The 23,060-nt window shown below is 38.2% G+C and overlaps 1 protein-coding gene across 9 annotated transcripts in view; it reads left to right on the top strand.

The window, feature by feature from the left end:
- Positions 1-23,060, top strand: part of LOC114654142 (Dmx-like 1) — a 343,530-nt gene that overhangs the window by 131,584 nt on the left and 188,886 nt on the right. For all 9 annotated transcript variants that reach the window (XM_051929967.1, XM_051929968.1, XM_051929966.1 and 6 more), the window contains exons 12-13: positions 11,422-11,675; positions 13,087-13,774. In XM_051929967.1, coding sequence (XP_051785927.1) covers positions 11,422-11,675; positions 13,087-13,774 — 942 coding nt within the window. The remainder of the gene's footprint in view (positions 1-11,421; positions 11,676-13,086; positions 13,775-23,060) is intronic.

Raw genomic sequence — 23,060 nt, 5'->3', positions numbered from 1 at the left:
GTTTGCAGAGCAAATGGTGCATACAAAAAGAGCTGAATTAACAGAATCTGAGGTAGCCCCAATTTTTTCCACTTACAAAAGAAAAAAAACTGACCTAGGCTACATATCTGACCTATCTGATCACAAAGTGCATAAAATAAAATAGTGCACAGTAGTAGGCTATTAGAAATAACATTGTTTCCTTTTGAAACAAAATAAACAACTTGCACACATTTGACCCAGGAACATGTCAAAGTGCATAAAATAAAAAGTGCACAGTATTCACAACTATAACAACACTGAGGGAACATATTTTAAATCACCATGTGTGATTAGGCATGCCTCTGTTACGCATCCCACATTATATTGATGTATTGTAGGCTACAGTTACCCTGCTGACTTAGTGGGAGAAGTGACATTTTTTGTTTTGAACGAGAGCAGTGACTTTAGGCTCGTAAGTTGTCAATGCAATTCGAAGGCATTGGTGAAGAGTATGGTCAGTCAGGGAGCAACGAGAGTTGCTTTTTATGGAGTTCACGTGTGAAAAACTTGACTCACATGTATATGTTGATCCAAACATACTGAGCATGATGATCGCTACTTTCTTAATGTTAGGGAACTGATGTGCGTTGACATCAGTCCAAAACATTGCAGGCCCGTTAGTGGAAAGCTCCTGTGCCATGGTTACAGATGACTGCATGTCAACAAGTTCGAGTGTGAATTTCCCCTCGTCAATGGAAGGGACCAGTTTCTTAGCTCTGGTGGATAAGTCCCCTTCTATTGCAACAGTGAACGGGTCTCTGACAAAAACGGCCAACTCTGTGGGCAGATCAAGTCCATCCAATCGACCAGCAAAGTTATTTTTCAACATCGCAATGAAATCTGTCATCACATCCATGATTTGTGCGGGGGGATGAGATGCATTTGTGGAGTGTCAGAAAATGCAGCATTCGGCCTGTGCTCAAATCATTTGCGAAAAGGTCCAGTTTAACTTGGAATGCGCGCATCTGTTCCACAAGGTCGATGACAGTTTTGTCTCTGCCTTGTAGTCCCAAATTGAGATCGTTCAGGTGTTTGAATATGTCGCTCAGAAAGCAGGCATCGGCCATGAAGTTGTCGTCCAGTATGCGACTCAAGTGCGTTTCTGCCTTTTTTTGCTTGCTGCCGCGGAGGAAAGTTATGATCTCTTCTCTGAGACCGCAGAAACGCTCCAGTGCTTTGCCTTTGGACAGCCACCTCACGTCATTATGCAAAAGAAGGTCGTGGTGCTCAGCAGACATTTCTGACAGCAGCATGCAGAATAAGCGGTGTTGGAGGCTTGATGTGGAGCGAATAAAATTAATTATAGCCATAATGCTGTCCATTGTCGTTTTGAGCGCCCCGCTTAGTTTTGCGCACAACACCGCCTGATGCACAATGCAGTGTAAGGAGATCAACTGAGGTTGAACAGCGGACCAATGTGCTGCCAAACCATTCACGTTCCCTGTCATGGACGGAGCCCCATCTGTCACAAGCATGCACACACGCTTCATATCCAGACCACTGTCTTTAAAAAAGGAGGAAATTTTCCCAAAGACTATATCGCCAGTTGTGTGTCCTTCTAACGGCAGTAGGCCGAGCAGCTCCACTCGGAAGCATTTGCCATCAAAAAAACGGACATATATGCACAACTGAGCAGTATCAGTTTTGTCTGTGGACTCATCTACTGCTATAGACATAGTATCAGCTTTCATCAGATCTCCTAACAGCGTTTCATACACATCTGCAGCAAGAATTTCAACCCTACGAATGTTTGAAGTATCTGACAGGGGTATGTTTTTTATAGCAGATACCACGCTCATTTTAATTTTATCGTCATTTATCACCTCATCCACGACAGCCAGCATACAGTCCTTCACGGTTTCAGAGTCTGTGAATGGCCTTTTCTTTTTTGCCAGTATCCAGGAAACACAAAGGGATGCTGCAGTAGCTCTCTCTTGGGCTGTGAATGACCGCACCATGGTAGTACTGCTCCGGTTGTAAGATGCATTCAAACTCTGCACTTTTGCAGCCCTCTCTTGAGATCCCTCTGGAAAATTGGTGCGAAAAGTGTGGTGTTTCTCAACATGATGCCTCCGCACATTGTAATCTTTAAATACTCCAACGCACTCATTACAAATTAAACACATCGGTTTGGCGTTTGGATGTGGCGGTAAAATAAACAAGTATTTGTCAGTCCAGGCAGGGTTAAACTTACGGTTTTCATTGGCAATTTTACGTTTCAGTGTTGAGAAAGACATATTGATAGTAATCTAAGCTACTACCGGCACACTCTGCATTGTTTGCGTGTTGCAGGCTACGTAATTTACATAGGAATGCGCGTTTTTGGCGGGACCATAGACATAATAAATACTTTATATTTATATTAATATACTATATATTTATATTAATATAATATATATATATTTATATTAAATTATATTAAATAACAATTTATGAATAATATATATTAATTTATCTATGGGCGGAACCACGGGCTGGGCCACTCGGAGGTTGATTCTGGGCCGCATGTGGCCCGCGGGCCGCCAATTGAATAGCCCTGCCCTAGACACTCCCCTGTGTGGCGGAAGTGCCAGCTGTGTTCCCGGAAGCCCTCCGGGTGTTCCCAGTTTTCTTCCCCCAAGCACTTCCTGGTGTGGCGGAAGTGTTGGAGTTCCGGGTCCTTCAGGCATGGGGGCGCTCCCTGGTGGAGACCACGGGCCCCTACAGGGTTGGGCTTCCAAGCCCTGCACCCGTGGCCCCCAAAGGAACCAGGGCGGTCGCCCCCTCATGGTCTGGAGGAGGCATAAGCCCTCCTCCTGTCTTCCTGGGCGTCCCGGCTGGGTGCCACATCCAGCCGCGTGCCACTATATATATATATATATATATATAATATATATATGTATATGTATGTATGTGTGTGTGTGTGTGTGTGTACTTAGTTTATTCCAGATGTTAAATGAAAGAAAACAGCAACAACAAAAAAATGAAAACACACTAAATGTATATGGAGAGACTGCAGCAGAAGACAGGAGATGTTTTAATTATAGCACAAAACCCCAATCCATTGTACAAAATTGATTGTTTCTCCTTGTCCAGTGGTAAACAGAAACTGTTTCATGGACTGACGTAAAAAATAATTTTTGAAACAGAGGTTTGGATGAGTACATAATTACATGTACATAATTACAAACTGTTTACTTGTTTCTTCAATGTGATATGAATTTATTTGTGCATATATTTTTTTTTCTAAAAAATAAAAAAAAATATTTATCTGCAACTCCAGTACTTGTTTTGAGAGATTGTTTATGTGCAAAAGACTAAATATTTCCAAAAAGGAACACAATGTTCCCCCCTCCCCAAAAAATACTGTGAGATATGACATTTAAACTTAGTACATTGATAGCTGACATATTGGATAACAAATTGGGTGTAAACAGGTTTTTAATCATATAAATACTTTCTCTTAAAAATGTAAAGTGTTGTACTGACAACTCTTAAGCCATTTGCAGCTCCTTTATTACATAAGCAAAATAATATCAGTTTAATTTTGAGTATTTAATTTAGGCTCAATAATACAAACAACCCCTTATTGTATACAGGTAGGGCTGCCAAGTCTCTTCCTCTGGAAATGAGGACATTTGGGTCGAAAAATGAGAACATTTGAGGATGCCTTTCCCTTCTATGATGCCATAATACACCTTTATACTGTTTTATGGTTTTTTTAAATGATATGAACTATAATTATGATATGATGGCCACAGCTAGTATGCGGTTTGCACTTTGATGCTGAGATCTGGGATCTTATATTTTAAATTTTCTTGTTAACTCTTTTAGGGCTGTTTTTTTTTGGTTTCTTTTCTCCCAGGGCTGAATATTTTTTCAAAAACACACTTTTTTAAGAAAAAGAACACAAAGCAATGGTTTAACACATCAAATCAACAAAAATATGTATTTTTGACAAATGTTACTGTCTTGCATGTTGTACGAGCCTGTATGCTATATGATTTCACATAAATATCATGTACATGTTACATAGCAAAGTCCTGCAAAGTATATCATCGCTCAAAGCAGCCAATTGCATGCATTTCCATATTGCACTGCTTACAATATGTATTGCACTGGTGCCTCCGTTTCAGTTGTCTGTTGCTACACACGACACAGTCAGGTTTGTATTTTTGTCCTCATATGTTGCAGAAAAGTGGCCATCAGTCAGCCTGCCTGACACTGCTCTTTGTGATGGCCTTCCTCGCTTTGCCAAAGGCACTCCTTGCGGAAATCTGCTGCAGTCATAGTGCTGTAACTGTTTCCCTGCTTAAACAATATACAGCCATTTGTAAATGCAATCTCACGCATGTGATGGTTCACAGTGTGGTACCACTTGGTGAATTTATTGCTGTAAGCGTATGACCCCAGCATCTGATCCAGTTGATCAACTCCAGCCGTTTTACAGTTATACTCCTCAAGTGCAACTGGCTTGTTGTATTGTTATTGTGTACTGTAAAGAGACAGGTCACCCGTTTGACATTGTGCCATGTCATTGCCAACAAGTTTTCCGTCCGCATGAAAACCAGATTGTCGCCTCTTTTCACCTTCAGCATGTCTGGTTTCAGCTGTGAAGGCATCTGTCTTCTGTTCACCCTCACTGTGCCACAAGCACCAGTTCCCCTGCTGTGTAGCTCCATGAACAATTCTGGTGATGTATAACAATTGTCCATGTACACAACATGACCCAAATGTTCATAGCCCTGAAGAAGCTCCAGCACAACCTGACTTTTTAAGGGACAGTTCTCTCTTTGAAAGTAATACTTTCCTGTATATGAGATTACTTTCAGGCAGAAACCAGTGTTTGCTTCTGCCAGTACAAAATCCTTTATACCATACTTTGTGGGCTTGTCTGCCATATACTGGTGGGAAATAAAGGCGTCCCTTGTATTTTATCATAGATTCATCCACAGACAAATCACGGCCAGGCTGATAAAATTGTTCATATGTTGGTTCCATAATGTCAAGCAGGGGCTAAACTTTATACATGGGGTTATATCCTAGCTCACCCCTTGGGATTTGCTTCTGGTTATCACAGAAGTGAATAAATCTTAGCAGGAGCATGTACCTATCACACGGCATAATCTGTCCACAGCCACCAGTGGACAAAGCACGTTTGGACTAATGCTCCCTGAAGTTGTATCGCCAGTCTAGTCCCATCTCTATTTGTAATGCCACAAAGCCCTTCATCTTGTCTTTTGTCGTGGGTTTCCACTTTGAAAAACGAGAATGCGGTGCAAGCGCAACCCGTGATTCAAACAATTTCTCTGCATACCTGTTCGTCTCGTCCAACAGTAGCTGAAAGGCAGCCTCAAGAAAGAACAGCCTGAAGTAGTCCAGCGGCTGGTAATCTATCGTGTCCAACAACAAGCCATGCCGTCTTGTAAAGTCTGGTAGCCAGTTCAGCTCCCACAGATCAATGTCTGGGTATTCCTCCCACACAAACCTTGGCGTAGGTGCATCGGCTGTGCGAATGTGCTCAGCTGGCAGCCGATCAGCTGGGGCGGCATCGGCTGGTGTCCGATCAGCTGATGCCAGTTCCTCACTCTCCTGATCACTCTCAACAAAATCAGATTCTGAAAAATCAGAGTCCGACTCAGCGATAATACACAAAACTTCGTTTGCTGAGTATTTTGTTTTCTGCACTCTCTTTTCTCCCTCGTGAGATGTCAATGCCATCTTGCCTTTGTTTACATTTCGTAACTCACACACACGCAGGGAATAGATGCCGAGTCAATAAGTCTAACATTCCTCTAAGCAAAGAGGGAATGCCTTTAAAGTAATGGTAAGTTTTGTTGCCATTTACAGCTGATTGTCGCCCTCTACCCCTGGATGTTGACTTTTGTCGACGTGCACCCTCAACCTCTCTTTAAAGAGTTAAAGAACTTCATAAAGTCTGTACTGCTAATACCAGTTGGTATTTTGCACAGTAGATCTGAATTCCCTTTTGTTAAATTAGCCACTGTTCAGAACAGTACCCGAGGATTTTTGTTATTGCTATTATTTTAGAATAGTAATCTGAGTGAGCTTTAAAGAGAGCTTTTTTCTATATTTTTTTTTTAACACTCTATGTCCATGCAATTTGAAACACATGCAGCTTTGTTGTTCTACATCTGCGCTCCAGTTTTCAACACTCTAATTGAAGAGCTCGAGTGTTTTCATTAAACCAGGGAGAGTTTCTGTGTGCTTTGATCACATTTGTTTTAAGGGGAGGCACTGCATCCAGAGCATCTCTCATGTTCATATTATAATGTGATGTTAGCTGATGTAAATTGTTTTCCATGTTTACATTTGATCTTAACTGATCTAAATACTGTAGTTTTTCACAATTAAACTTGACGCCGCCGCTCTGTGTTTCCACTCGCTGTTGCTCTGAAGAGGTGGGGCCTGAAAGAGAGAGAGAAAGTTACATGACTTAACACAAATTCTAGTCAGAGAGCATGCCAAATTTATTGACTACCTCTGAGGGCAGTAATACATTTTCACAGATGATACAGGTTGGCCAGCATCCTGGATGGAGATTATAGTCCCTTACGTGGCTGGGAAGCCTTTATAGTAGGAGATGGATAGACGAGCATACTGGCCGGGTTAGTTGCAGGTATATTTTCTGTCTGGAAGGCCATAATAACAGAAGGACAGTGGAAGACTGCCTTCCAGGCTGATGTATTCCCCCTATACACTGGGTGGCAGCATCTTTCTGGTGGAATTCTCATTTGTATACCCACAGAATATATTGAGAGTTGTAGTACTGATGGTTGGCCCTGTTGGGGTACTTAGGTGCTGCCAAAAGAAGCAGCAAGTGAGGGCTGTGCCTGCTTTGGTGTTGTTCTGCCTGACCTGGGTCTAGCATAATAGAAGTCGTCTCATTTCAGTCTAGTTGGTGTTGGGAATGTGGAGAGATTTAACTTGGTTAATTAGTATCAGTGTTGTCTTTGTTCAGGGCACCATGAAGATGATGGAATGAAGGCGGGTGTCTTAGCTGTCTCCGAGACCAACTTCATCATATTCTTTCATGTGAAATATGAAAACAAAGAGGTTTAATTTAGGAACATTTATATTAGGTAAAATGCCCAGTGGGGGCTGGGTTGTCTTTTCAACCCCTGCAGATTTAGTTTTTTTTTCTCCAGTCTAACTGGATTTTTTTTTTTTTTTCTGTCCTCGGCGGCCATCTCACCTGACCTTATTACTCATTCTTTAATATTATGCCTAATCTTAATTGTTTTTCTTTTCTTATTAATTTCTGTTTGTCATCTTGAAAAGCACTTCGACCTACATTGTTGTATGAATACATGTTGTTATTGCTTTTGGTACAGATAAATCGTTTTACAATACCAAGTCTTGGAGTGCTCTCTTTCTCTTTGCTGTGTGATCCTTTGTGGTGTGCAGTGCTTTTCTCAGTTAGACACTTTGATGTGTTGTCTGCAACTTCATAGGGAAAAGCATTACACTTGAACAAGAGTTTAGGTACTGAAGTTTCCTTCATGATGTAGTAACTGCTTCTTAGCTTTCTGAGCCCACTAGCACAGTGCTTTGGCTTGGCAGATTGAATCTCAGCTTTCTGGTCCACAAAGAGAAAGGATTGTCAATTTTAACTCCCCAAAGTCAGAGCAACCCGTCAGCTTTCTGGTTTCAGAACGGTGTTTTAGAAGGTAATTTTGCTATGTAAGAGCACAGTTTTCTCCTGGGGCAGAGTGCTCTGAGAGAGTCTCCAAAGAGTTCAGTGACAATGTACAGATAAAATCCTAGATGTAATGAGTGTAACTATGAAGAAAGGTAGTACCTCATATGATTGGATTAAAGTCACTTCCAGTTACAAAATCAGGGCCTGCTCATAGGCGAGCTATTCTGTCCACCCCCAGTTGTCATTCTTTGAATTATAGGTCTTTGTTCAGACTCAATAAGTTTTCAGTGGGGTCTCTTCAGAAATTTCAGTTTTACACCTTTGGAGTCTGATGAAGTACAGGCTGGTCCTGGTATGAAGAATTCAGTCACATACTTTGAAATTAAAGCTGGTGGAAGGTGATGCTGGATACCTGCATGTGTGTTACATCTGCTTTCTTAACAGGCCTGGTGTGCCACTAAAGCTTAGCATAGTGGGAAGTGCCACTCTTGTTCTTCACTGTTTATTTGTATTTTGCATTACAGTTGATTGGCCATTGACTGTCTCCTCTTGCATACTTCGATAAGTGGTTACAAATAAATCAAACTCTTGATTTTTGTCATACAGTAACCAGTCACAGAGTGATGTGACTCACTAGGAGAGTCTCATTAAATGACTGACATCCATTACTCACTGCGATTTAAAATGTAAATGTAAAAGATGTAAAATCTACATCTTTTAAAAATATTTGGAAAATGCAAATAGAGTGACACTGGCTTAATGTAAAGAAGTGATCAACTATTTTGCACAACACATTGGATCAACAGTGATCAAGGCACTAGTTTAATTGCAGGATATGTTATGTAAAACAAATTGCATTTACAGCTGATTGCACATTAATAATTCATTGCTTTCCTTGGAAAAAGAGTTCATAATTTCTAAGCCACTGTCACTTATAAGCAGGAGCACAGCAGTCGATTTTTAAAAAGTATGTACAACCTTTTAAAAATAGTTAATGTAATTAGATCATGTAAAATAAGAAGATTGATAAGATAAGAAGCTTGAATATAGATTTATTTGAAATGTCCATGCCTTATATTTTCACTCTTGTGGCAAAAAATCACTGACATCTGATTCATGATTGTAATTAACCCACATGATTTTTTTCAAAATGCAACATTGCTCATGAGGTATAGGCATCTCCTTAATCTTACCTGCAAAATTATGGGCATTTTTATTACTTGTACCTTTACAGTGTACTGTTGACTGTAACATGCAAAATGTTTGAAGTTCTGCTATCCAAAAAATTCCAAATTCTGAAACACCTCTGACTTAAGGAATTTTGGATACGTGCTCTGTTTCCTGTGATAATGCCTGCTATTAGCACCTGGTCCAGTTAACCTCCATCAAACATCAACACATACAAACACATAAAGCAAAGGTTTTGTTAGACCAAGGAGGCAGGGACTAACCCTGAGCAGAGGAAATGCCAAATTACAGAGCTCATTGCACCATGTCCAAATGTAATCATATATTTGAAAACTCTTTCTATATATGTTGCTTGACTTGGCACAAAATGGTGTAGTCAGTGGGTAACATAAATGGTTTATGATAGCTGAATTGTATTTGTGATGTAATGTACATTTAAAAAAAAGGTTGAACCCTAAATTTTGTATTTTGATAAAAAATGGCTTGTTACAGCAACCTAAGATCAAGGTATTACATATAGTGTTAAAATCAAATCAGGTGTGATTCTTTTGCACTTTATGATAAAATCAAGGTACAATGATTACTCAAAGACTCTTTTTTAAAAAAAAAAAAAACAAAAAAGAGGGAAACCTCATGTTTTAAACATTAAAAAGTAATCCCAACTTTTCATTATTTTCTACTACAGACTCACAGTCGTAATTTGTTTGTTTCCTTGATACTATTAATGAACCTTATGAATATATATAATGACATGTCCAACTTGAACTTTGTTCCGGTTTGAGTGAATGCTGGTGGGACTAGTTGCCGCTGCTCACCGGTAACTAGACTATTGATTTTTGCTATGACTGGTGATTTTGATGGCATTTTTTGCCGTTATTCTCATTGGCTCAAAATCCTCATTATCCAAAGCCAATAATCTTTCTCTTATTATTGATAACTCTGTTGTTTCCCCATCACCTCAGGTCAAGAATCTGGGTGTCATCCCCGACAGTACTCTATCTTTCCAATCTCACATTAATAACATTACCCGGTCTGCTTACTTCCACCTACGTAATATTAATCGCATCCGCCCCTCCCTCACTTCCCATACCACTGCCATTCTTGTTCACAGTCTTGTTACTTCTCGTCTGGACTATTGCAATTCACTCCTCTTTGGTTTCTCTAATAAATCTCTCCATAAGCCTCAGCTAGTCCAAAATTCTGCAGCACGCATCATTACTCAAACCTCATCTATTCACCATATTACTCTGGTCTTGCAGCATCTTCATTGGCTCCCGATTAAGTTTTGAATTGATTTTAAAATTCTGCTATTAACATTTAAGGCCATTCATAACCTTGTCCCTCCATATCTGTCCAACCTTCTTCATGTTGCCATTCCCTCCCATAACCTTAGATCCTCTTCTTCCATCCATTTGACCGTCCCTCTCGCCTGTCTAACCAGCATGGGGAGCAGAGCATTCAGCCATTCTGCTCCCAAACACTGGAATTCATTACCTACCGAGCTTAGAAATATCAAATCATTCTCATCCCTCAAGTGTAAACTTAAAATGCATCTGTTTAAAATGGCTTTTTCTTTATGATTACAGTGGCTTTGTTTGGTTTTAATTTTTATATTTTCTGATGTTTTAAGTTGTTTATAATGTGTCTTTTATTTATTTATTTATTTATTTATTTATTTATTGTTTGGTGTCCTTGAGTTCTCAGAAAGGCGCCTTGTATAAATAAAATGTGTTATTAACTTATTCATAGCGTAGCATCAAATTATAACAAAATGGGGCTATTTCTTTTTGACATTAAATTTGCAAACAAAAGGCATTTAACTTCTTTCTTTGTAGGGTCTAACTAAATGTTAATTAAAAAAACACAAAACATGTAGTATGTGGTTATGATAAAATATAGAAAAAAGCTTCAAACGAGCAATATCAAATAAACACCATCATCAATTCAGCACAGTACAGTGTATACAATGTACATCGAAATCTTCAAAAAGATAAGCACCCTATAAAAGTATCTCTGTGTGTCATTGGATTAACAGGTGTATTAGTATAAAATAGGTAGAAAACTGAAGTAAACCAATATTATATGTTTTATTAAGTATGGACTCCTGATTGGAAGTGATAGTAAGGTGTACTTTGCAGAGAAGACTTAATGTTAATTTTGAGGTCACTTTTAATATGTTGTCTTTTAAAATAACTGAATTTTAAACTATTTTGTATTGATCTTAAATTGTATTCATAGTGACAGAGACTTGAAACATGTTCCACAGAGCATACTACCCCACCACTTGATATCACTGGTGTCTTTTCATTTTGACAATTCCTCTTTTACTGGTTTTTCAAGTTAGAGAACTACTGAGCTGAAGGTAATGTAACTGAGAATTGAATATGTTGAGCCTAGGCCTTCCTTTGATAAATATAACATTTAAGCAGAACATTTCTTATTACTTAAATTTTTTATATGTATTTTCAAATGCTTTTCAATGAGAAATAACATAATTTATAAACAAATTTAAAAAAATTATATGTGGTCTTTGTTGTTTTTCCTTGAATTTATCTTATTTTTTATTCTAGAAACAGGCAACAGTGAAGATGATGAAGAAGAGTCTACAGGCATAAAAGACTTGCATGGAGAGAGAAACCATTGTAGTGCTAATACTATGCCCTTTTCTGCTGCAGCTATAGATCATGAAATAGAAGTGCTACTTACAGAATGGAACAAAAATGCAGACATGCTTTTTAGTATTCATCCTATGGATGGTTCTTTATTAGTATGGCATGTAGATTGGCTGGATGAGTATCAACCTGGAATGTTTCGTCAAGTTCAGGTATGGTAGTCCTCAATTTAATCGGGTCATTCTGTAAATAATTTAGCTTATATATACACAATGCGTGATTAATATCTCAAATGGTTATTCAGGCATTCCAATGTCATATTTATTTAAGAGACAAAAAACAAAAAAAATCTGTTCAGAGCTGATGTCTATTAGTTAGATTATTTTTTTTCCACAATTCAAACTTTTTTCCTCCACACTGTTGGTTACCTTCACAAATGTCTTTAAAGGCATAAATGCATAAATAAATATTACAGAAGAACCTTTTTTTTTTTACATGAGTGAAGTTTGATTTATTGATGCTTGATCTAGTTTTATCTCTTTAAAAGACAGATGATCTAACTTAACATACTCAAGCTTTTGAAATGTAGAATGTAATCGTTGTCACCAGTTACCAATGAAAATGATACATTTCATAAATATACAGAATTATTAGTGACTATTTTGTTTCCTGTTTTCAAGCTTGAGTTCTAAAGGGCATGCAGGACTAAAGTGTGGGTGGCAAATGTGCATAGGAGAAATTAATACATCAACAAAATATGCTCAGTTTAAACATAATATGTAAATAACATTTAAGGCAATCCCCATCCCGATAATAATTTCTCCATTACATATTCAGTACACATAAAAATAACAATTTCTGTTCTGATATATAAGCCTCTTGAGAATTGTACTTTTACCACTGAAATGAGTTTTATTTACTGCAAAGGGTATTTTTTTATCAAAAAAATGCAGATAAATAAGAAAATGCATCAAAACAAAACTTATAATTTAAGGACATACAATGGAGAGAAAACACAAAACAATGTAAATGAAAGCATTACTGTACTGTGTAATTTATAGCACCACATTGTTTAGTGCCTCACAAAAAGTCTGAAAGCACCACTACATTTCATAAACTGCTTCAGGCAATAATTATGCTGGACATAGCTTGATTTGGACATCTGTTGGTCTAGAAGGCAACTATCCACAAACTGAGTGGGTATTCCCTCACATAGCACAAAACATATCATTTTAGCATGTGCATGAACCATTTTGTCATTTTGCACTTTTCTTTACAGTGACTGCCTAAAATGAAAAATAAATCTACTAGCCGTGTTGCTGGGAAGAAACATTTGTGTTCCTTCTGGCAAAGGCGAATTTTTTATACCTGTTAGAAAAGGCAAAGTGATACCTTGAATGTGAGCGCATTTGTCACTGCATGCTTTTGTTCCTGCAAGTTCACTAAAAGCACATCTTGCCATAGTTCTGAAGGCATTTTATGAGCCATTCTGTTTTTAACTTTTTATTCCATACAGTATTAGATTCAATTAGAACTTTTATCTTTTTTTAATAACATTGTAAAATTGTATTAGTTAACATGTGAAAAATGTGATTTTATAATGAACGTTTTTTATGTCCCCAGATTTCATTTGTCTCAAGAATTCCAGTAGCTTTTCCAACGGGGGACGCTAATTCTCTTAGCAGAAGCATTATCATGTATGCATGCACAAAAAATGTGGATCTTGCAATTCAACAAGGAAAACAAAAGCCACCAGGAATGAATCGTTCATCTTCAATGTTAATCTCTTTTGGTCACAGTAAATCTAGCAGTTTAAAACTAAGCATTTTTACTCCAAATGTCCTTATGATCTCCAAACATGCAGATGGATCTCTGAATCAGTGGACTGTCAGTTTTGCTGAGGAATCTGCCTTTTCAACAGTACTTAGTGTCTCACATAAATCACGGTATTGTGGCCATCGCTTTCATCTCAATGATTTGGCTTGTCACCCTGTTTTACCTTTGCTTCTCACAACCTCCCACCATAATGCACTAAGGACCCCAGATGTAGATTTTATGAATATCTGCAAGGGTGTAGACAATGTGATGAAACACAACTTGTTTTCAGAACGGCTTACCAGCACAGTAGAAGATGCAGCATTCCAAGACCCCAATGCTATATACAGTGAATTAATTTTATGGAGGGTTGACCCAGTAGGACCTTTATCATTTTCTGGAGGGGTGTCGGAGCTAGCAAGGATAAATTCCCTTCATGTATCAGCATTTTCAAATGTAGCCTGGCTTCCAACATTAATTCCAGCAAGTTGTTTAGGTAAGTTGGAGTCAAATACTTAAAACTGCCTTTTATTACTGTTTATGATAGATTTAGTAAAGTTAATGAATATAGTCTTAAAGAAATAAGGCATTTTTAATGTAGTATACCTTGCACTTAATATATTTTTTAAAGTTGCCTGCTTCATCAACATTCAAAACTTGTTACCTGTGACTCACAGTGACTTAGTATTCTTTACGACCTCCTTTAAAGTCTGTATCATATACATTATATCTGTAAGTAGTTTATCTGGATTACATTTATGCCTGACATTAAAATATGTCTCCACTGTCCACATGATGGCCCTAAATACCCACAGCAATTCAGATTTAGCTGTCACTTGCATTTATCAGCACAGCACCTGTAGCTAGAATGGAAATGGGCTGCTTGTACTAACCTAACAAGAAAAAGTGAAAAGAAAGTGTCATTCAACACTGTCATAATGAACTTTAGTGTTTTAGCATGATGGCAAAGATTAGACAGTATCATAAAAATGCTAGGATGATTTAACACACACCACAAATGGCACTGTACTGATTTTTTTTAAAGCCACACAGGTGTCATGGCTGACCTCTCTTCCATGTATTACCTAACTGTTGTCACCATCTTACACAATACATTTGTTTTTTACTGCCTTGATTGTTGTATGTGAAGAGAAAATGTATTTCTATTTACACTTGAGTTAAATGTGGTTATCTTTGATGAATACACTTCAGTGGTGAATCCATTTGACAATGAAGTAGCTTCTGTAATTAAGCTATGAATAACTGCTGCAGCGAATAATTCTTCATTTTCAGAAATACTTAAATCATTGTATGCTCAATTTAAAAAGAAATACTTACAGTGGTGTGAAAAACTATTTGCCCCCTTCCTGATTTCTTATTCTTTTGCATGTTTGTCACACAAAATGTTTCTGATCATCAAACACATTTAACCATTAGTCAAATATAACACAAGTAAACACAAAATGCAGTTTGTAAATGGTGGTTATTATTATTTAGGGAGAAAAAAAATCCAAACCTACATGGCCCTGTGTGAAAAAGTAATTGCCCCCTGAACCTAATAACTGGTTGGGCCACCCTTAGCAGCAATAACTGCAATCAAGCATTTGCGATAACTTGCAATGAGTCTTTTACAGCGCTCTGGAGGAATTTTGGCCCACTCATCTTTGCAAAATTGTTGTAATTCAGCTTTATTTGAGGGTTTTCTAGCATGAACCGCCTTTTTAAGGTCATGCCATAGCATCTCAATTGGATTCAGGTCAGGACTTTGACTAGGCCACTCCAAAGTCTTCATTTTGTTTTTCTTCAGCCATTCAGAGGTGGATTTGCTGGTGTGTTTTGGGTCATTGTCCTGTTGCAGCACCCAAGATCGCTTCAGCTTGAGTTGACGAACAGATGGCCGGACATTCTCCTTCAGGATTTTTTGGTAGACAGTAGAATTCATGGTTCCATCTATCACAGCAAGCCTTCCAGGTCCTGAAGCAGCAAAACAACCCCAGACCATCACACTACCACCACCATATTTTACTGTTGGTATGATGTTCTTTTTCTGAAATGCTGTGTTCCTTTTACGCCAGATGTAACGGGACATTTGCCTTCCAAAAAGTTCAACTTTTGACTCATCAGTCCACAAGGTATTTTCCCAAAAGTCTTGGCAATCATTGAGATGTTTCTTAGCAAAATTGAGACGAGCCCTAATGTTCTTTTTGCTTAACAGTGGTTTGCGTCTTGGAAATCTGCCATGCAGGCCGTTTTTGCCCAGTCTCTTTCTTATGGTGGAGTCGTGAACACTGACCTTAATTGAGGCAAGTGAGGCCTGCAGTTCTTTAGACGTTGTCCTGGGGTCTTTTGTGACCTCTCGGATGAGTCGTCTCTGCGCTCTTGGGGTAATTTTGGTCGGCCGGCCACTCCTGGGAAGGTTCACCACTGTTCCATATTTTTGCCATTTGTGGATAATGGATCTCACTGTGGTTCGCTGGAGTCCCAAAGCTTTAGAAATGGCTTTATAACCTTTACCAGACTGATAGATCTCAATTACTTCTGTTCTCATTTGTTCCTGAATTTCTTTGGATCTTGGCATGATGTCTAGCTTTTGAGGTGCTTTTGGTCTACTTCTCTGTGTCAGGCAGCTCCTGTTTAAGTGATTTCTTGATTGAAATAGGTGTGGCAGTAATCAGGCCTGGGGGTGGCTACGGAAATTGAACTCAGGTGTGATACACCACAGTTAGGTTATTTTTTAACAAGGGGGCAATTACTTTTTCACACATGGCCATGTAGGTTTGGATTTTTTTTCTCCCTAAATAATAAAAACCATCATTTAAAAACTGCATTTTGTGTTTACTTATGTTATATTTGACTAATGGTTAAATGTGTTTGATGATCAGAAACATTTTGTGTGACAAACATGCAAAAGAATAAGAAATCAGGAAGGGGGCAAATAGTTTTTCACACCACTGTATGTACAGTTAGCAGTTTTTGTAATCAAAAATAACTTATTTAATAAAAACATATCGGCTGTTTTTCAAATGGCTTATTATTTGTGTATTACACTTTAAAAAAAACCCAGACAGCATATTAGCAGAGGCTGCAAACTGCATTTATTAATAAATTTAAGTTCAAAAACTAGCACCTTTGTCAAAGCTGCAGCAGAAATAAAAGAGGGTAAAGTAAATGTCATGGCCTATATAGTGGAGCCCTCACATATTGTTGTGGTACACTGGGGGACTTTGGTGGCAGTACATGTTTAATAAGACATTAAATATCACATCACACAGCAGAATACACTGTCTTTCATTAAATATGAGTAGTGCTGGGCGGTATGACCAAAATTCTATATCATGGTATTTTTCAAAATTATACCGGTTTCACGGTATTCAATAGTATTTTTTTCCCTATGCATGAGTGGATATTAACCACATTTTTCACTGTAATTACTGCAGTAGACTGGCTAAGAATAACCTATTCCACTGTCATGAAAATTGTACATTGTACAAAAAACATTTTAATGTGCACACAAGTATTAATACAGGTTTGCATGGCCCCATAAAGTGATAGTTTTCAAAGGGGTGGCACTAATGAAGAGAAGGAATCACATTGCATGACAGTTGCAGTCAAAATATACAACCTTTTTATTGAACAAATTTTGCAAACAACTTAAACTATAATTTTGACATATTTTCAACCATCCAAAGAGGAATTTAGACTTAGTAAAATATCCAGAAGTGCTTGTCAAACGTTGTATTGCACTGAACATGTCTTAGAAAAGGAATAAATAGTAAATATTTTTTGTAAACCAGCTACACTTTCTGTTAATGTTAACAATCTCTGTCCACTGACATGTTAAAGTGACTTTTTAAACAACTTTACCATCATTAAACTGCATAATATTTAAACTAAAAAATAATAACAATAAATGAAATAATAGTGCAACTTCCAGTAATAATACTATTATTTCAAGGCTTCAAGCCTAGGTACATTACACAGTATTCACCAAATAAAAAAATAAATAAAATAAAACAAGTGCAACTTGGTGATGACATCTTTACCAAACGAACCATCATTAAAGGCAGATTGCATTAATATGGACCTTGCTTCAAGCTAAGCTATATACATAAATAATAAAACTGCAACTTGCATTTATAATGCTATTACACAGTACCCAGGTACATTACACAGCATTGAGGTATTGGGAAAAAAAAAATAAAATAAAACAAGTTCAACTTGGCTTGCAGTATTATCCAGTAGTATACAAACAGTATTCACACATTTGAACATAATTACTTAAAATAGTTTATTATTTTAATAACTATTACATACCTATGGCTGTGTGAAGCCTGCGTCCAAAGCACTGGATTCTTGTCCAATTCTTAATCTTGACAGCCTTCTTGATGTTGGCCCCACTGTCCGTTGTGATGGCCACTTGCCTCTGCTCTGTAAGCCCCCAGGAATTGAGTGCTTCCAGTAAGCCTGCAGCAAGTAATTCGCCAGTGTGGTCATTTGGAAAATAGCTTGTTTAGAGGCAATAACTTTTCAGTAGCCAGTCATCATTTATAAAATGAATCGCCAGGCTCAGATATGGCTCCATAGTGCGACTTGACCACATATCTGCTGTTGAACAGTTGGGTCTGTAGCCACCTCTGCTTGTAACTTCCCTCTGTGTTCTTGGTACAAGTTGGAGTACTTGCGACTTGGGATCACATATGTGGGATTCAGTATCTTGATTTTAACCCTGAATCCGGCTTTCTCCACAGTACTTAACGGAACCATATCTTTCGCTATATGGATTGTAATGGCGTTGGTTATCTCGATTCACCACTTGCTTTTTTTGTTGTAGGCAGCACCTCTAGCAAATGCGTCTACAAGAGACGTCTGACTCGAGTGTCCTCTAGCTTTTTCAGTTTTACCTGAGGACGTGGAGTGTGCCAATCTTAGTTCCATACATTCACAGTATTCCAAACCATGTTTGCGGCTAAGGTGGTGCAGCAAATTGTTTGTGTGCGGCAACTTTAGCTTGACAGCATTTACAGTAAATAGTTGTTTGGTCCACATCCGACCATTTAAAACCAAAGTATCTCCTGACAACAGACACAGCTTCTTTTTCAGCAAAAGTTCTTCTGTGTCATCATGTTCAACTTTATCGTCTGCTACAGTTTCAGTTTCGGAATGTTCTCTGTCCATTTTCACCGCTCAATACCTCCATTAACACATGCACTCCGTTACATGTGTGTTTAGCGGTATAGTGTTGAAAATGAAATAATAATAATAAAATTCATTAAACACCAGTGTATTTTACTAGTAATAATTATTTTTATTTGAATAAAAGATACAAGGATAGATACAGTATTTGAAGATCCAGTATTTTAGAAAGGAACAAGAAAGTTAAATGTTCCTGAACATTTTAGAGAGAAAAAAAAAAAGTGTAAAACAGAATGTGAGTAGGCAGAGATGACATGTACAAGTTCCTTTGGAGTAACTGCCTCTAAATCCTCTGTTTGCATTTCATTCCAAGATGCTGGAGGAGAGTTTGGAGAAGTTTCAAAATTATGGCAATTATGTAGCACCTCAACTTCAAACCACTTTATCAGAACCACTGTTGCATAGAGGTGAACAACCTCTGGAAATTTTCTTACTCTTGTGGAAACAGCAAGAGCATATTGTTCTGCCCCATGCAAGACATAGAGAGCAAAAAGACTGTTTAGGGCAGCTTGTTATTAATTCAGTGAAAAAAAAAGAAATACAATTTTAGACAGTTAACCTGAAACGCTTCTTTTTGTCATAAAGAACCTGTCAGTAATGCAAGTTGACATCATTCAGTTGTTGTTATGCTGCGTTGAGAGAATATTTACATGTTTTTGTTTATATGATATTTGCTATACAGAATGTATATATATTTATGAAGAACCAATTAAAATGTATAACATTGTGCTGTGTTAAAAATATATTTAAATTACTGATAATTTGTTGTAAGCTGTAAGGAATCCCTTTACTGTTGTGAGCTTTTGACTTTTGCATTTAAGGTGGTAGAACATTATTAGGTGTAAAAACGTTTGCAATTTGTTTGTGGATGGCTTACTAAAACCAACTGTAGTAGTTTAGACTTGTTTAAGCAGTTTATTTTCAGTTCCTTGTTCACAGTGTTACATAAAAGCAAGATTATAAAATGGATTGCAGAATGGAATCATATTCAGTGTATGTTAAGGAAATTAAGGATGTGTTTCATAGCAGCTCTCTGTAAGTCAGACAAATTGATGAGCAAGCAAGCTGCGATTGACTGAATTCATTTTTGAAGGATGTGTGAACAACATGAAAATAGTTGCTTTACTGGTGATTCTTTGTATGATGACCTGGTGCCCACAACCATGGGCATCACCCTCCTCTGGCACCTAGGAGTTCACAAACCAAGATAGACTAGAGCAAGTGAGGAAACGAGAAGAAGTTTAAGGTGCAAAAGTGTAAGCGGTGCATATTTATTTAAAGGTAAAAAGCAAAGTGTCATTGTTCAGTGATAAAAAGTTTTCAATAAATAATCTTCAGTAAATAAATACTTAAAATTCTGCAATGAGGAAAATAATTAAAATCCAAAAAGTAGTTAAAACTAATAGTTATAATCAGAATCCGCCTTCTTACTGTCCTGTTCTCCATTGTCCCTTTTTCTTCGTCTCCCCTGCTGTTGCTTTATGTCAGTTCAGAAGGCAAAAAATACCTGTGAACCCACTCATTACGACTCACCAAGTGTCCCTGGAGCTCGGCTTTGTCTCTCCCTGCACCTTCATCGGTAACCATGGAGAGACCCCCAGAGTCCTTGATTTTCCCCTGCTCCATCTTACCCAGCAGGTTTGTATCAGTTACCCCCAGAAAGGCACTCCATGTTGTCTTCCCGGATGCACACCAGACCAGTTCTGTTTCATTTTCTACTGATCCTATCATACTAATCTTTCATTTGTGCTTTGTTTTTGACCAGTTCCTTCTCCCTGGCTCAGACTTTTATACCCTGATTGTAGGCACAACACTAATTGAGCCACTAATGAGGGTTGGCTGCTTTTATCTCTCGCTTGGTTGTAACCAGTTAATTAGCCCATTACCCCATTAAGGACTCCTTGGCCAAACATCTTTCCTTTACCATGCTCACCTAGACTCATGAATCCGAGTAGCACTATATTTAAAACTGCACGCTACTCTTTTGCCATGGCTCCATGAAATATAATTCCACACTCATTATCTAAACTAAAACAATTTAGTCACGTATTAAAGATTTAAAATGTTCTTTTATTTTAGTTTCATTAAGGCATCACTTAGCTCTACCCCGTGGACGGTAGTTGAAAATTCAACTGGAAAACAGATTCTGTGTTTTCGGTGAACAAAGTTATCACCTGCTTTCTGGCTGTCCTCTTCCTCCTCTTACTGCTGCACTGGGCAGGATTCAGTTGAGGGCAGCGAGGCCTTCAATACCATCGGCATTTACAGGCCGCTTAAGATAGCAAGCGTTCTCCCACGTTTCCACAGCCATCTGCACTGCAGCCCAGTATTCCACATGTCTTCCAATAATGCTGATAATCGGTGACTCCATATTTAAAGAAGTGAAGTTAAAGTGGTGGCTAACTGTTTTTCAGGTGACAAAGTTAATGACATCATGTCCAAACTTTCAAGTTTGCTTACTGAATATGCTTATTTTAGAAAGGTGGTCATTAATATAGGAACAAATGACACTGTCCAGCAACAGTCAGATTTTGAAAGACGACTTTACCTCACTTGTTGAAGTTCTGAAAATGAGTGATAAAGATGTTTTTGTTTCAGGTACCATTTCCACGCTGCATTGTGGGTATGGTCATTTTAGTAGGCTACTTAGTTTGCATGTATGGCTTTTCAGACAAAGTGATGAATGTTGGTTTTATTGATAGTTTTAAACTTTTTTTTTTCCCAGCAGGTTAGGCTTATACTGTACATGCTGTTAAATAGCATTTTAAACTCTGTTTTTAACTATCTTTTTAACTACACACACATGACTATACCTGTTATTAACAGTTCTGTTCCACTATATTATTTCTTTTCTACTTTAATCAGTATTAGACTTCTAAATTTACCTTCTACTCGCTCTGTGAACCCATAGGTTCTTATTTCTATTGCACCTGTTTTTTCAGTTTTGGTTGCCAACAGAAAAAAATAGAATATGCTCTCTTCATGTAGCCAACGTATCCAGTTTGTTGTATGTTCCCCAACATTAGTTCTAGGAAATTTTATAAAGTCGGCTGTTTTCAATGTTAGAGCGCTTGCAAATAGTAAATGATGTCATGACAGTTCATCAGCTAGATTTCATATTTTTAATTGAAACATATTTAGATAACAGTTGTAGTATAGCCGTTCTTATGGAAACTGCACCACCCAATTTTAATTTCCTAAATGTTTCTTGATCTAACAGGAGAGGTGCTGGTGTTGCAGTTTTATTATGGGATACTTTTCAGAGTAAACGTGTCATTCAGTGATTTTCATTCCTTTGAGTATACTGTGCACTAATGAAGGGCTATCCCTGAATCTTACAGCTGTTTATAGACCTCCAAAAAGTTCTACTAATTTTATTGATGATTTCTCAGAACTATTGTTGTTTATTGTTACTGATTTTGACCACTTTGTTATCACAGGTACATACAGTGCATCTGGAAAGTATTCACAGCGAATCACTTTTTCCACATTTTGTTATGTTACAGCCTTATTCCAAAATGGATTAAATTCATTTTTTTACTCAGAATTCTACACACAACACCCCATAATGACAACATGAAAAAAGTTTGAGGTTTTTGCAAATTTATTAAAAATAAAAAATTGAGAAAGCACATGTACATAAGTATTCACAGCCTTTGCCATGAAGCGCAAAATTGAGCTCAGGTGCATCCTCTTTCCCCTGATCATCCTTGAGATGTTTCTGCAGCTTAATTGGAGTTCACCTGTGGTAAATTCAGTTGATTGGACAGGATTTGGAAAGGCACACGCCTGTCTATATAAGATCCCACAGTTGACAGTTCATGTGAGAGCACAAACCAAGCATGAAGTCAAAGGAATTGTCTGTAGACCTCCGAGACAGGATTGTCTGGAGGCACAAATCTGGGGAAGGTTACAGAAAAATTTCTGCTGCTTTGAAGGTCCCAGTGAGCACAGTGGCCTCCATCATCTATAAGTGGAAGAAGTTCGAAACCACCAGGACTCTTCCTAGAGCTGGCCGGCCATCTAACCTGAGCAATCGGGGGAGAAGGGCCTTAGTCAGGGAGGTGACCAAGAACCCGATGGTCACTCTGTCAGAGCTCCAGAGGTCTTCTGTGGAGAGAGGAGAACCTTCCAGAAGGACAACCATCTCTGCAGCAATCCACTAATCAGGCCTGTATGGTAGAGTGGCCAGACGGAAGCAACTCCTTAGTAAAAGGCACATGGCAGCCCGCCTCAGGTTTGCCAAAAGGCACCTGAAGGACTCTCAGACCATGAGAAAGAAAATTCTCTGGTCTGATGAGACAAAGATTGAACTCTTTGGTGTGAATGCCAGGCGTCACATTTGGGGGAAACCTGGCACCATCCCTACAGTGAAGTATGGTGGTGGTAGCATCATGCTGTGGGGATTTTTTTCAGCGGCGTGGAACTGGGAGACTAGTCAGGATAAACAGAAAGATAACTGCAGCAATGTACAGAGACATCCTCTGTGAAAACCTGCTCCAGAGCACTCTTGACCTCAGACTGGGGCGACGGTTCATCTTTGAGCAGGACAACGACCCTAAGCACACAGCCAAGATATCAAAGGAGTT

Source organism: Erpetoichthys calabaricus, chromosome 7 (genome assembly GCF_900747795.2).
Source record: "Erpetoichthys calabaricus chromosome 7, fErpCal1.3, whole genome shotgun sequence".
NCBI classification, from domain to species: Eukaryota; Metazoa; Chordata; class Cladistia; order Polypteriformes; family Polypteridae; genus Erpetoichthys; species Erpetoichthys calabaricus.
Note: the sequence above shows the minus strand (reverse complement) of the source record. Positions and strands in the feature narration are given on the sequence as shown.